This window comes from Hipposideros armiger, unplaced genomic scaffold, assembly GCF_001890085.2.
Source record: "Hipposideros armiger isolate ML-2016 unplaced genomic scaffold, ASM189008v1 scaffold_84, whole genome shotgun sequence".
In the NCBI taxonomy this organism is placed as follows: Eukaryota; Metazoa; Chordata; class Mammalia; order Chiroptera; family Hipposideridae; genus Hipposideros; species Hipposideros armiger.
The window spans coordinates 1,722,420-1,737,027 of record NW_017731434.1 but is presented as its reverse complement, the minus strand read 5'-3'; the positions used below and the strand labels follow the sequence as shown (position 1 = coordinate 1,737,027).

At 32.6% G+C, this 14,608-nt stretch overlaps 1 protein-coding gene across 1 annotated transcript in view; it reads right to left on the bottom strand.

Annotated features, from left to right (window-relative positions):
• The window catches only part of MSH4 (mutS homolog 4), a 79,726-nt gene that overhangs the window by 8,369 nt on the left and 56,749 nt on the right, over positions 1 to 14,608 (bottom strand). Inside the window, exons 10-17 of the mRNA XM_019644048.1 lie at positions 13,906 to 13,970; positions 12,605 to 12,774; positions 10,257 to 10,393; positions 9,009 to 9,112; positions 7,793 to 7,917; positions 5,516 to 5,716; positions 2,340 to 2,458; positions 900 to 1,028 (exon numbers count right to left, since the gene is read on the bottom strand). Of these exons, the coding sequence (XP_019499593.1) occupies positions 900 to 1,028; positions 2,340 to 2,458; positions 5,516 to 5,716; positions 7,793 to 7,917; positions 9,009 to 9,112; positions 10,257 to 10,393; positions 12,605 to 12,774; positions 13,906 to 13,970 (1,050 nt within the window). The remainder of the gene's footprint in view (positions 1 to 899; positions 1,029 to 2,339; positions 2,459 to 5,515; positions 5,717 to 7,792; positions 7,918 to 9,008; positions 9,113 to 10,256; positions 10,394 to 12,604; positions 12,775 to 13,905; positions 13,971 to 14,608) is intronic.

Below are 14,608 nucleotides of genomic sequence, written 5' to 3'. Positions count from 1 at the left end.
CTTAGCTGTAGAGGGCAGCGTCACTGGCCCTCATATGTGGGATCCGAACCGGGGCCCTCTGGCGTCCCAAGCCAGTTCTTAACCAATGCGCCACTTGGGCGGCCCACTAATTAGGTTTTAATCCTATAATACATGCATCTTATTTATATGAGACATTCTAATCAGCTGACATAGACTCTTTGAGTTACAAAAACAAATGTTACCCATTAATGTCACTTTTGATTCACCAGATACCTTTCTTTAAGTATAAAATATTTTTTTTCTCATTCTATATAATGAATCATTATGGACTCTCATTTACAGTAAATAACCTTATCTTAGGGATATTTTAAGGTACTCTAAATATGGAAAAATATTTTTATTTGAGTTTTTCATATCTGTATATATTTTGAGTGATGATCTAAAAGATATTTCACAAATTAATAATAGAGCAAAAATCATTCTGTTTTACAACATTTATTTGTGAAAGAAAAGTTTTCCTTAAAGGAATGAAATCTTAGGTAAGTAAAATAGATTTTCCATAAAGTGAACTCAGATACCTAGTTTTACTGCATGTTGTGACATCCCAGTCACTGCCATTACACAGGGAGACAATTATGGAAATGCTTTCATGTTTTGCTATCTGATTTGGTTAAATTAAAGTCAAGTGACTAGTTTTAATATTATTTGTATTTCTTGATTTCCTCCATTCCTTGTCTATATCATGACTACCATACTAACCATGTCTACTTCCAACAGAAATGAAGTAACAAATATATAAATGCTAGAGTATGTTTTTATTACCTAAAATTGTTTAAAGAGCTATTTTTAGGTGCCTGGGAAACCCAGTCATGATAAATATATAAAGGATAGATCACAAAAGGATTCTAAATTAATATACTTAAAATAGAGAAGAATACCTTTAAGCTCAGCAGATATTCACAAACAGCATAACAAATGCCAATACCTTCTTCTGTGTTAGTGCCTCTGCCAAGTTCATCAATTAATATAAGTGATTTGTCATTAGCATTATGAAGAATATATGCTATCTGAAAAACATAATTTTGATATTATTCATTACAACCAAACTGCTGTCACTATCATGGAAAAAATGGGGAAAAACTCTAGTCTCTTTATTAGTTTATTTGAAATATATTTTTATAGAGAAATCCAGCTGAGCAGAAACTAAAACATTACTTACCTTTCTAAAAAATCTCATGATAGCTGATGTGTGCATAAAATACACATAAGCACAAAAGAGTAAATAACCATTACCTAAAATATTGATGCTTTCGATACAGTGAAACAAAGCAATGAATTAAATGTTTAAATAAAACATAAAGATGGTCGCTTTCTTCTCCACAAATGACTAATCAATTGTTGTCATAAATACTCAAAACTATCTCTCATATTTATTTTAACTTCTCTACAGCCAATAAAGATGGAAAGAAAAATTTAGGAAATAGCATCCAAGTCCAATGATTCCTGATTAAACAAATAAATTTAAATCCACTCCCAACAAAGACCAAGAATTTAGTTAACAGATCTGCACTTCTCCACTGAAGATTATTAGTCTCTTTCTCAAAAAATAGAATTCCACCTTTATTATGTTATAACACAATAGTAACTTCCATGGCCATTTTACCTTTCTGTGGGACTAAGCTTCTTGAGAGCGAGGACTATTTAAAAATATTATTCAAGTACCTAGTATGTTGCTATATTCTCCCACAGATATTCAATACATACAATATAATTATATAAATGTCACATACTATAGGCAAATGATAACTTTGTTCTTCCCCTATCCACAGAAAATTGACCAATTGTATAGTGGACCAATAATTCCTACCTACTAAAGATAGGCCAACAGCTATACTGAATTCCTTTAGCCCTTCAAGCCTACTTGACATCTGCTCAGATAAGAAATAGGTGATGATACATACTTTGTTATAGGAAGTGAAAATTCTATAACAGCATGGAATAGGATGATTTTTAAAAACCTCTAACAGTAATCTTTTATTTTAAAACCAAGCCTAACGGGAACAATAGGTACTATACAAAATGGTCTTGAAAAGGTCTTTTTCTGAGAAGTCCTTCATATATCCCATACAAAAACATGAAAGCATGTTTTTATCATTCAATAACACTAGCTTTTTCTTTAAAGCTGTATTTTTCACTGAAACATTTGCTTCCATTTCCCCATAAGATAGAAAGTAGGAAGCTGTCTTTGACTGCCCTCTGGCTCTTGCAGAGTAGTATAAGCACATCTGCATGCTTTAAAGAACACTTTCTTACATGATTGCTGACCATTAGTGGGAAAATTTAATTTTTTTTTACATAAAAAAGTTAAGTTTGGGTACCTCTTTCATTTCTTTCATAAACGTTGATGAATTTGTTTCAATATCATCATCAGTACTGATTCTTGTAAAAATCTGTTCAGCAATTCTAAAGGAGGAATATTCTGCTGGAACATATGATCCTATAAAATATAAGGTCAGAGTAAACTGAAATGCTTTTATAAAATATAAGTCGGAATATTTCACACTTTCCACCAACTCAGGTTATTTACTAGCCCACCTAACGATTATGTGGTGGAAAGATCACTGGACATGAAATTAGAAGACATGGCCCCAGCTATGTCATTTACTGTATAACCTTGGACAGCACTTAAATTCTCCCAGTCTCATCTTTCTCATATATGAAATGGAATACATATCCTACCTATTGTACAAAGTTATTTGGAAGTTCAAATAAGATAGTATATACTCAAGTACATTAGAAAGATTTGTTATAAACTTGATAAAAATTTTAATACTTTAACCAGAAAGAAACTAAAGATTAGAGCATACTTAAAAAGGTTTTTTTAAAATAATAATAACATTCAAAGTCTGAAAATTTGAGGGAAATGCTTATGAAGTTAAAGTTGATAAAATCACTATAGAAAAATATATTAGGAAAATCTGTTAATAGAAATGTACAGAAATAACAATCAGAATTAAAGCAAAACATTTAATTAAAAAATGTGAATTTTCATCCATGAGACTGTTTTTGCCTGAGAACTTATCAGGCTAACTAATCTAAAATATCCATATTTTGAAAACAAATCTATCTGATTAATACAACTACCTCTATATGGAATGACATATAAAAGACATTCTGAAATCATAAGGAAATAAAAATATACAAATAGTTGAATGGGGAAGTATCAAGTATACAGAACTCTACATAGACAAAATGGTGAAATAAAGAGAGAAAAGAAACAAAGTCAAATTATTTCAAGATTTAAAATAAAGGTAAGGATGAAGAATAGGATCCACCTCCAAGGAATAAGCTAACAGGAAAAGAAAGCAAAAGTCAGGGTAATACTAATAAAAATAAGAGTAATAATAATAATAGTAATTATAATGATTGCACCTTAGAATGCAGATTTCTTTAATATAATTTATAGGATTAGCAGAAGAATTAAATGAGAAAATAAGTTAAAAAAATACTAAGTACAGAATATAGCATATATGATATATGTTTATAGTTTTTCCTCTCTCTTAACTCCACCAAAAAGGCTCTCAACCTTAATTATCTAAAGTATTACAAAAGCCTCCTGGCTGGTATTTTGCTTCTGGTCTGGCTCTCATCTAACCATACATCAACCAGAGTGATCTATATCTAAAAGTCAAATCCAATCATGCCAGTCTCTTGCTTAAATTTCAACAGCTTCCTATAGATTTCTGCATAAAGTTCAATCTCCTCAGGTAAGTTACTAAGGCCCTGCATGATCTGACTCCTGTCTCTCCAGTTTCACGCCCTGCCACCTCTCCCAGTCACTCTGCTCTACAAAGCAAAGGAACTACAAAGCCTCTGGACTCCTTGTAGTTCCTTGGGAATTACCATACGATTTTTTTTGCTTCTGTGCTTTAGAACATGTTCTTGCCTCTGCCTAAAAAATCTCCTTCTTTCTCACACCCTTCCCATAAGTCCATATTATTTTACATACATTATCTCACTTAATCTTTACAATTATTCTTCAAAGTAGGTACTATTATAATTTTCATTTACAGATGAAAATTATACTAAAACTAAGGCAGTAAAATAATTTGCCTAAGATGACACAACTAGTAATTAGACAAACTAAGTCTAGTTCCAAAGCCGATGTTCTTAACTTCCTTGACTTTCAAGTCCTACTGTTACCTTTATGGTGAGATCATATGAGATATTATATATACTTTTAGGTAGTTCAGAGGTTTAAGATGAACAATGACAAGAGAAGTAGAATAATTTTCTTCAAATATTTGAAAGGCTATTATGAGAGACCGGATCATTCTGTGATGTGCAGAAAATAAGAATTAGGACTAATGAATACAAGTTACAGAAAGTCAAATTTCAATTCAGTATAATGAATCCAATTCAATTGTTGGATAGCCTGTTTTTTAAAGGACAGAGCTCCTCATAACTATTCAAACGGAAGCAGGATTACGTGTATGTCACATATGAATCTGTATTCTTATAAGGGGAGGGAAGTTCGCTAAGATGCTCTTTTAATTCCAATAAAACTATAAACTTGATAAACTATTTACCACTCATTCACTTTGGTTTTCTTTCTCAGTAGTAAAGGTAAATCTGCACTGTAGTGCCAACATTGATATTGCTGTATTCCACTTGCAATCATTACATTACTCCAGGATTTCTCAACCACAGCACTTATTAACACCCTGGGCTGGGAAATCCTTCTTGTGTTTGTGTGGGGGCAGCGGGAGGGAGCTGTCCTTTGCCTTGCAGGATGTTTAGCAGCATCCCCCTCTGAGGGGACTCTACACTCCCCTCAGTGTGACAGCCAAAAATGTCTCCATGTATTGCCAAATTCCAGATGCAGGGGGGAACCAAAATCATTCCTGGTTGAGAACTACTGCATTAGGACCAATTATCTCATCTCTGATTCATATAGTCTTTTAAGAAACCCAGTTTTCAGAGACAAGAGGTTAAATTGGGCCTCTACACCAAGAAAAATGTGACAATGTTGGGCCATTGACAGCCATTTATATGCATGTCTGTGTGCACATGTGTGTGATGTGTGTGTAATATATCAACTGCTGTGCAAAAGTTATTGGTACGCCTTAAATTAAATAAGGGAAACGTGTATCTGCCCAATGTTATAATTTTAGAAAAATTTTAATGTGGGTTATTAAAGGCAGCAGCTTATCCTACTTATTTCACAATTTCTCACAACAAAGTTTGCTTTTGATAATTATACAATTCAGTTTAGTAATAACTGACACAACAGTAATAATAATAGTAAGGAAGTCTCTAATTCTGCTATATTCTACAATATTTTTAGTACATTCAGCCCAAAATTGGATGGAACTACATAAATACCAAATCATAAAAGTTATGATCTGCATACTAGATGCTACTATACTTTTAGGTAAGAGAATCCACTCCAAACTGTTCTTGGGTTAATTAGGTAACTGCATCTAAAAGATCAGGCACAAAACATTTTAAATGGGGAGCAGAACTGGTAACTATAAAGTAAGCCATAACTTACCAATCTGGGCCATAATCTGACAAAGTGCAATCTGTTTTAAATATGTAGATTTCCCACTCATGTTAGGTCCAGTTATGATCATAAAATTACTCCCTTCTGTGATATAGGTATTGTTGGCAATAGGTTTTTCCACAGATATTCTTTCAAGAATGGGATGCCATCCCTGTTTGATTGCTAAAGTATCAGTAAACTCTGGCCGAACTGAAGGAAAAAATAGAATGGTTTTGAAAGGTTAGTATGTTTATATTTCAAGATTTTGTGGTGTGTACATACAATGCATACCCTAGTGATTTTACTAGGATCAATTTTGAACAATATTAAGGTATGATTTTATCCCATATCCCTGCCTAAATCCTTCTATATTATAATTAGCACACTCTAAACACCATTATTTTTATTCACTTCCAGGGAACTCTAGGATTTAGTTCCCTGTCGTCCTACGCGCCAAAACAGTTCAGTTCATAACATTTTCAGATTTGTATAGATTAAGAAGAATCAACTAGCCATTGATAACAGTTTTAAAATAATAATCAATTACAGGTACTACAAAATTGCACATTACTTAATCCCAACCTTAGGCATTATTTCAAATTTAGCATACTTAGCTGTTCAAATGAGGTGTGAATATAGAATAAAATCTAATATAAAAATAATTTTATGCCTAAACCCTTATAGAACTTTTGTCTAAAATGAAATCTCAGAGGGTAGAGAAAAGAGACAAAAAATATATTGTTAATTTATAGAAATAAATAATGACCAAGTCTCTAGGATACTTCTTGAGGTGAAGGGAGACGAAAGAGTATGGAAGGACAAGTAAAACCTAAAATGTTGTATTCCTCTAGATGAAACACATTGATAAACTTGAAAGCATTCATTATAAAAGTAAGGTTGTTAGAAAATATATTTTTAATTGTTTAAAAATCCTTTTTAACATCAAAAATTCATTATTTATAGGTTGGGAGTTTCAGAATGGTCCCTCTCAAATTAAAATACATCAAATATCTTAATAGCTAAGAAAACTACTGTCAAAATTAGCTGGTCCCAAGGATAAGTTTTTTTACTCCAAAAGAGATACAAAAGGGGCTGGTGAAGTGGCTAAGTTGGTTAGAGCGTGAGCGCTGAGCAACAGGGTCACAAGCAACAGAGTCGCCGGTTCGATTCCCACATGGACCAGTGAGCTACGCCTGAGCTGAGCTGCTGCTGAGCTGGTGAGAGTGTGTGCTGTTAACAAGGTTGGTGGTTCAATTCCCATCTGGGATAGTGGGCTGTGCTTCCCCACAACTAAGATTGAAAGCAGCGACTGGACTTGGAGTTAAGCTTACACTCTCCACAACCAAGATTGAAGGACAACAACTTGACTTGGAGCTGATGGGTCCTGGAAAAACACAATATTCACTTTACCCAATTCCCCAACATTGTTCCCCTCCCCAATTCCCCAATGAAATCTCTAAAAGAAAAAAAAAGAGAGAGATACAAAAGATTGAAAAGCTTGTACCTATAAAATACCAATTGAAAAAGTTGACATTTCCATAAGAAATAAGGAAACACAACATGTGAAATAATCTTTATACTTATTTCCCCATTATAAAACTAAATTAACATAATATTTTGGAAATATTACTGCTGGTTTTAACTAGAAACTTTAATGTTATTAAGTCCACTATTATACAACCTTAAATATCACATAATAGTTCTGAGATCTGCATATTAAGTATGGTCATTACTGATAAGTTGAATAAGAAATTTTAAGGGGCAAACGTGAAGTATTCATTTAACATTAGAAAATTACTTAACATTTATATTCGAGGCCTGTACAGTTGAGATACAAAAATAAATGATGTAATTCCTGATCTTGGGATGCTCACATCTAAGGAGCTAGGTTAGAAAATGCTCACTTTGGTGATTCATTTCTCTCGTATCTATTAGTATTAGTCACACTGCTTCTAATGAGTCTTCACATTGAAACTATAAATTTGTATCATTGTCATTTTCACCAAGGAGACAGCTCTGCAGTCTTTTTTATTTTGGGAGCCTTTTAAATTTCTTGCAGTTTTTTTCTTTCTGATTGTCAATTTCTCAGTAAATAATTTTCTGACTTTTAAAAGAAATTTTAGGGACAATTTCACTTTCTCTATTTTAAGTGTTAGTCTAGGGCCACAGGCAAGGGACTATATTTCAGGTAAAAATTGTAAAGCATTCATAATTGTTATATAACATTGTTTGAATGGAATACAAATTTCAGTATGCAACATATTTACTCCAAAGAAAGTAACTTACCGTAGTCAGAAAGAGTGCAGGCATGAGCAAACGATAGTAGCATATCCAGCATTGATACAGTGTCAGAGAGTTTATATAAACAATGAATGTGTTCATAAATCTCACTAAGCAGTTTGCACACTATCCTGCAAGTACATGTTTGGTAAGACAAGTAATGCTTTTTAAACAGGGACATACAATGTAATTGTAAAACAGTATTAAATTCATTGCCTGAAATAAAATAACATTCACATTTGAGTTGTATACTACAGGTAAGTCTATTATTCTATTGCCTCATTATAGACATAAGGAAATTGACTCTCATAGTCAAGGTCACAGCTACTTAGTAGCAAGGAATCTATCTTCTTTTGTGTTAGCACCATGTTTTTAAATGATTACTTTTATTAAATATTAATAAAAAATTAATAAAAATATTTTGTATAAGTTAAAGCTCTCACTATACTTCAAGAGATCCTATCTGCTAATACTTTTGTTTTTGCATATGTTAAATTCAACACAAAAGTTATCATGTATTTTCTCTCTCCTATATATACTCTCTCTGTGTCTCTCTCTGTCTCCCTCTCTCTCCCACACACAAACCTTAACAACATAATTATTTAAGCTTTTATGTGACAGAGGTATCATAATTGTAACAATATGTTTTTTCCTTACAAGGAATAATACATTCCCAGAATTTATTGTATCTTATAATCTTTGTTGTCTATGCTCTTTCAATTGTTTTGAAAGCCCAACATTTTTCTTTATCATTTCAGCTCACCAATTCTGAATGTTCTATTTCTTATTTCTAGCAGTATTACTACTGTTTCATGAATAGCAAGAGACTGGCATGACCGTGATGTTGCTATATACTATGGCATGAGAAGCTGAGGGCTTGCATACCATAGGAAAAGAGTAAACTGAACAAAGCCCATAATAAGCCCATAATATACCAAGCTCTACTTTATGGTGGAATGTATACTACAGAAGTATCAGTAGTAATGGGGTTATTTTGCAATTAAGATTTGCCCTATAACTTCTGTGAGGCTCACTGATCCCAATCACAATGGCAGATTTTAAAAGTTTTAACTGTTCATCCAGGAAATGTTCTTTCTTTGCTAACATTCATAATTTTACAATTTTGTGTAAGCAGACAAAAAAAGTCAATTAATGAAATTTATGATAGTGTCTCAAATTAAACCAATTTAATTCAATATTTAAAAACTTCAAATGCTCTTACATGTAAGTCATGTGATAGATTTCTCTCAAAGACTCTTGGCATCTTTCATTCATTTTAATTAAGTCTGCTGATGTAAAGCTATAAGAATTTTTCACTTTAGAAATCTGCTAGGAAATTAAAGAACAAATGTCAAGATACATGTATGCGCCTATGATACAAAACATACAGATTTTAAACAATAAAATATAGGTATTTAGGTGAATCACTTCAATTTTTCATATATAGTTTCACAGGAAAAAGTCCCAAATGCTGTTTGTGAATGAGAAATGAAGGATCACTTCTAAAGTTAAAGCAGGAGTTTTTAACTTAGTCCATCTGACATGAGTAGTTTTACAGGTCTTAAAACAACCATATAGAAATGTTAAAAGACTACATCTTATTACCAAGTAACAGGCAGGATACATATCAGCAATCCTCACTGCATCTCTAACCTGTTTTAGCCCTTGCCCCATATCTGAACTTCACTCAATCTTTAACCCTATTACTAAGTCTCAACCCACTCTTTACTTAATCCATCCCACATTACTTGGTAATACAGTATATATTTTAATATGGATCAAATACATGGTGATGGAAGGAGAACTGACTGGGTGGTGAAAACACAATGTGATATATAGATGATGTATTACAGAACTGTACACCTGAAACCTATGTAACTTTACTAACAATTGTCACCCCAATAAACTTTAATTAAAAAAAAACAAACCTGAAATTTGAATGGTTCGTTTTTTTGTCATAAAGCACCCCCTGGGGGCAGAGAAACCACGATTAGAGGGGTTGGACTTTCCACAAACTGGCATATTGTGGAGAAGTTAATATGCATATAGGAAAAACGACTTCCCTGGTCCAAAAATTTGGCAATATTGGATGCAAAAAAGTTAAGCAGATTTTTCTACTTCAGGACTTTTAAACCTTTATTAGGCAAGTGTGTACTGGAGAACTACCTAAAATGAGCTGTTACAGTATTTTCCAAATTTCTTTGATAAAAAAAATACCTTTTAGACTTTCTTTTTTCATTTTCCTTTTTTTCTTTTTTTAACCCATACCAAGCTCCCAGAATTGTGGAAAGCACTGTTTTTGGTATTTCTCTTTAAAAAAAAGCTTCTAGGTGGGTAGGTAGAGTAGGAGAAGCAATATACAGAATATTCAGAAATTTGGTATGTAAAACTCAAGGAGTACCTGAAGATAAGTAAATGTAATCCTGTAAAATCAGAAACAATAATTTCCTAAGCAAACTCCAGAGTGTACCTTAATAAACTCTGAAGGAAGTTGGTTGTTGGGTAGGGCTGTACAATCTATGGTCATCTGGATGAAAAATCCTCGAGCAGAGCTAAAACTTGTCCTTAAAGGAAGGCCATATTTTTCTGCAAGCTGTGATATCATTCCTAGTGACCAGAAACAAGAAAAACAAAAATAAAACAAAGACTTTTTAATGAGACAATGACTTTTTCTGTTTAAAAATATCCCATGATTTTTTCTTCTTATTTTATATATAAATAGGAAGGTCTTGTTATACTTTTAAACTCTAAAAATTTTTAATGTCTAAAATATGTGGTTAAGTATTCTTTTAAGAAAAAAACATGTTGGGCTGGATGAGGTGCTCAGTTGGTTAAGAGTTGACTTGGGAGCGCGAGCTCTGAGCAGCAGGGCTGCCGATTCAGTTCCCACATGGGCCAGTGACGCTACACCCTCTATAGCTAAGATTGTGAACAACAGCTCCACCTGGAGCTGGGCTGCCGTGAGTGGACAGTGTAGACTGCAGCCCCTGTTGCAGTGGGCTGCAGTCAGCTACAGTGAGTGGCCGGTAGCCAGCATGAGTCCAATGGCCAGCGGCCAACTGTCTCATCTGGGAAGAATGCAATGATCATAACACCAACATGAGCCATGTGGAAGCGACATCCTCCACAACTAGACTGAAGAACAAAAGGACAACAACTTGTCTGTTCCCCTCCCCCAATTTCCCAATAAAATATATATTTTTTAAATGTATTTAGTACAGAGACAGTCGTTGTGACAGGTATTTTGAAAGTAAAAGAAATTGTAAAACTTAAAATAAAAAAATAAAACCAAGACTATTTTACACTCTGTATTAGAAATATTAGTTTTTTATTTGTTATTCATTCTACTTTTTTGAAAAGAGAACAGAAACATAAATTACTGCAATCATTAATTTGCAATAAGAAATTCCCTCTACAAAACATATTTTACAAAACATAATATTCCAAAAACAAAATTGGTGATTCATCGAATAAAATTCCTAAAAAATCCAAATCTCCCTATCAACTTCAAACTCGTCACAGAGTTCTAAATTAATATTTTTTACCTTATGACAATTAATGCTTTGAACACTACTTGAGAAAACTAACACCTTTATTCCTAAAACAGTTCCTCCAATAATTTTCCTGCTTTTCTCAGTGGTACCACCATTCTCAGGTGAGAAATCTCAACTGGCAACCAATGCTATATTTCCTTTTGCCATGATCTTATCTACTCAATAATTAACTCATCAATTTTTCCTTCAACCTTTGCATTTCTCTTCTCTCATACATAGCTCTTACCCTAAATAATGCTTTGTAAACTTGTTATAGCTTAAAATGTTCTCCCTATCTCCATTGCTTCACTCAAATTCATTCAACATATCATCTTGATCAATGTCACTCCACAGAGCAAAAATATGTCAGTGTCTCTTTACTCTCCTTGGAAGAAAAATCCAAACTCTTGACCTTCAAAGACTTAATTCTGGTCCCTAGTCTACATTTCTGATCTTATCTCTTATTAGTTCTGTAGGAGAATACCCTATTCAATCCTCACAAATATCCTCAAACATCCCTTGGGGTTTCCTGATGTCTGTGTGCTTCAGTTTGTACCACTGCCAGTGGGTGGACTTCCTTTCTAGGCTATTCTGTCTACTAAAAACATTCCTATACTCTATGCCTCTACACCCAGTCTCTCTTGGAACCCTCTAACCTGCTATATTTTTCTTCATGTCGTATATCCATGCAAAATTATATGATATACTCGTATCGATACAAGTATACACAAACACACACACACACACACACACACACACACACGTGTGTGCGTGTGTGTGTGTGTGTGTGTGTGTGTATTTTTTCTTTATTGTCTGTCTCCCCTACTGTAACAGAAGCTCCATTATGACAGGGACTTTGTCTTCTTCACTATGTATTCCCAGAACAGTGTCTACATTTACTAGGAGCTCAATAAATATTTGTTAAATTAATTGCTGTACTGGCTCAAATGTTACCTCTTCTAGAAAAAAATGGTATCTCTCCATTCACTGAAACGCTTTAGCACTGATAGCCTGCATTTTTATGTAATTTATACACAATGTTATGTGAAGGTAACTATATTTAACTTTGGAGGAAAAAAAAATAGGTGTATTATAACACTTTGAGATTTTTATTTTTAAAAAGTTTCCTTAATAATATGTTAACTTTATTTGTTTTGATAACAAAAAATAAATTTAAAATATGTATGGCAGGTTATCTATCACCAGCAAAAAAGCACACCATGTCTTTAAAAAGTTAGGTGTTTTTCTAAAAAAAAACAGAAATATGCTCACGTAATTAAATTACCTGCTATGTCATCTACAATCTCTGTATATGTCCTTCTAGCTATGTCAAGAAATTCATTTATGTTACACCTCACTGCATAGCACTTCTGAGTCCTCATGTTCAGACATCCTTTCATGTATCTTGCATCATCATTAATTACTGTTTTAATCTTTTCAAGTATGATTCCAAACCTAAAAAAGAACATTATAGGCAAAGTCAAATAGTTATTTTAATTTATAATTTGAGTCACAGTTAATGATAGCAAATAACATCTTTTCTTAAATTATTGTTGAAAATTACTTTGAAAATAAACAAGCTATACAAACACACACACACACACACACACACACACACACACACTTAAACTTACATAGGTTAGAACAAATAACTATGTCAATTTTAAACTATTTTGTTGGTCAGGAGTAGCCTACTAAAACATGAGGCCACCGAAAACAAATCTACAACTGCTAATAAACAGATCTCCCAAATTATACATACTGATTGTGCCTATGAGTATGCAATACATCCGTTATAAAAATTCTGACTTCATACTCATTGACTCAATAAACATTTACTTATACCAAGTATCAATCACTGTTTTAGGCGTAGAAATTCAAAGAAGAATTACGCAACAACATATGGTCCTTGCATTCAGTTGGTACAAGGGAGATAAATATATATTGTGAGACAGTGTAACAGTAATTAAGTGTAGTGATCATGTAAACCGCAAGTCTGATAACACCTGTTTTCCTAATCGTTTATTTTAATTTTTCTGTGTTTTACTTGTAATTAACTCAGTTTTATTGTTAACCTCAATTTGTGGCCTCACACTGGATGTGAATCATGAATCAATGAAATAACAGCTCTTAAGTATCACAAGTCTTTTTGGTCAAGAACCACGGAGCCACTGCTAAAAACAATACTAAAATTAAACTGTATTTAGATCTTACTCAGTATTCTTGTCTATTATTTTTTTGGTTACATTAGGTCTTTCATGATATAACATAAGACAAAACTGTTTTTTAAAAAAAATATTTGTCTTTCCATAGAGAATGGCTAACAAATATTAAAATTGTATATGATTTTTAATTTGTAATGCTATTCCAATTGTCTACTAAGGCAAATACTCAGTGTGCTGTTACACTATTCATGGTTATTTATAAGATGAAATGTATAGTTAGAATTTTGATAAATAGTTTAAGGCTCTATTAACCAAAGCTCAAGGAACTGTTTTACAGAATATAATTAGAGTCCTTAAAATCAGTTATGATCAGAAAGAAAAGAAAAATCTGATAGTTTATTAACAGTTGAGTGACCAAGACCTCTTATCTTCCAAGGAACCATAGTAAGCTCTTAACAAAGGTGTGTTACAGTTCTTCAGAGCAATCTAGTAAAGAATAAAACAAAGATAGTTAAGGATAGTTAAGAATAATTATGACATTATTCAAAAATAGTATTTTACATTTCTTTAGTCCTTTACATCTTGCAAAGTGCTTTTTTGCTTCATTTTTCTCATTTATATACTCATAAAATATATTTTTGGTATGTAAGTGAAGACAGATGGTATCATTCCTGTTTTTCAGACAAAGAGCACAGGGCTAGTAAGTGGCCTCCACTGCTTCACTATTATGACTTATTTTTCTTGTCTCCCAACTAATTGTTAACATCTAACAACTTATTAGAGGTAGGTTCTTAAAGAGATACCATTGTACACTTGGAGTACTCTACATATAATTCTAAAATTTGGGTTAAATTTATATTAAACAAAAAATGTGCTTTGTATATTCAAAAATAGAGCAATTTCTCCAGTCTTATATGGTAAAAGTAAAGATTTTAATTTGCTGAATGGAAACTATAAATGGTCACTATTCAAATAAATAGAAAAGAGGAGGAGAAAACATAATCTGATTTTTTAGCTTGCCGTGAGGCAAATGGTGATAAAATTTTTTGCTCATGAATAAAAAAATAATATTTATGCACTGATAACTAGAAAATTTATGAAAGCATAAAAAAACATTTAAATTA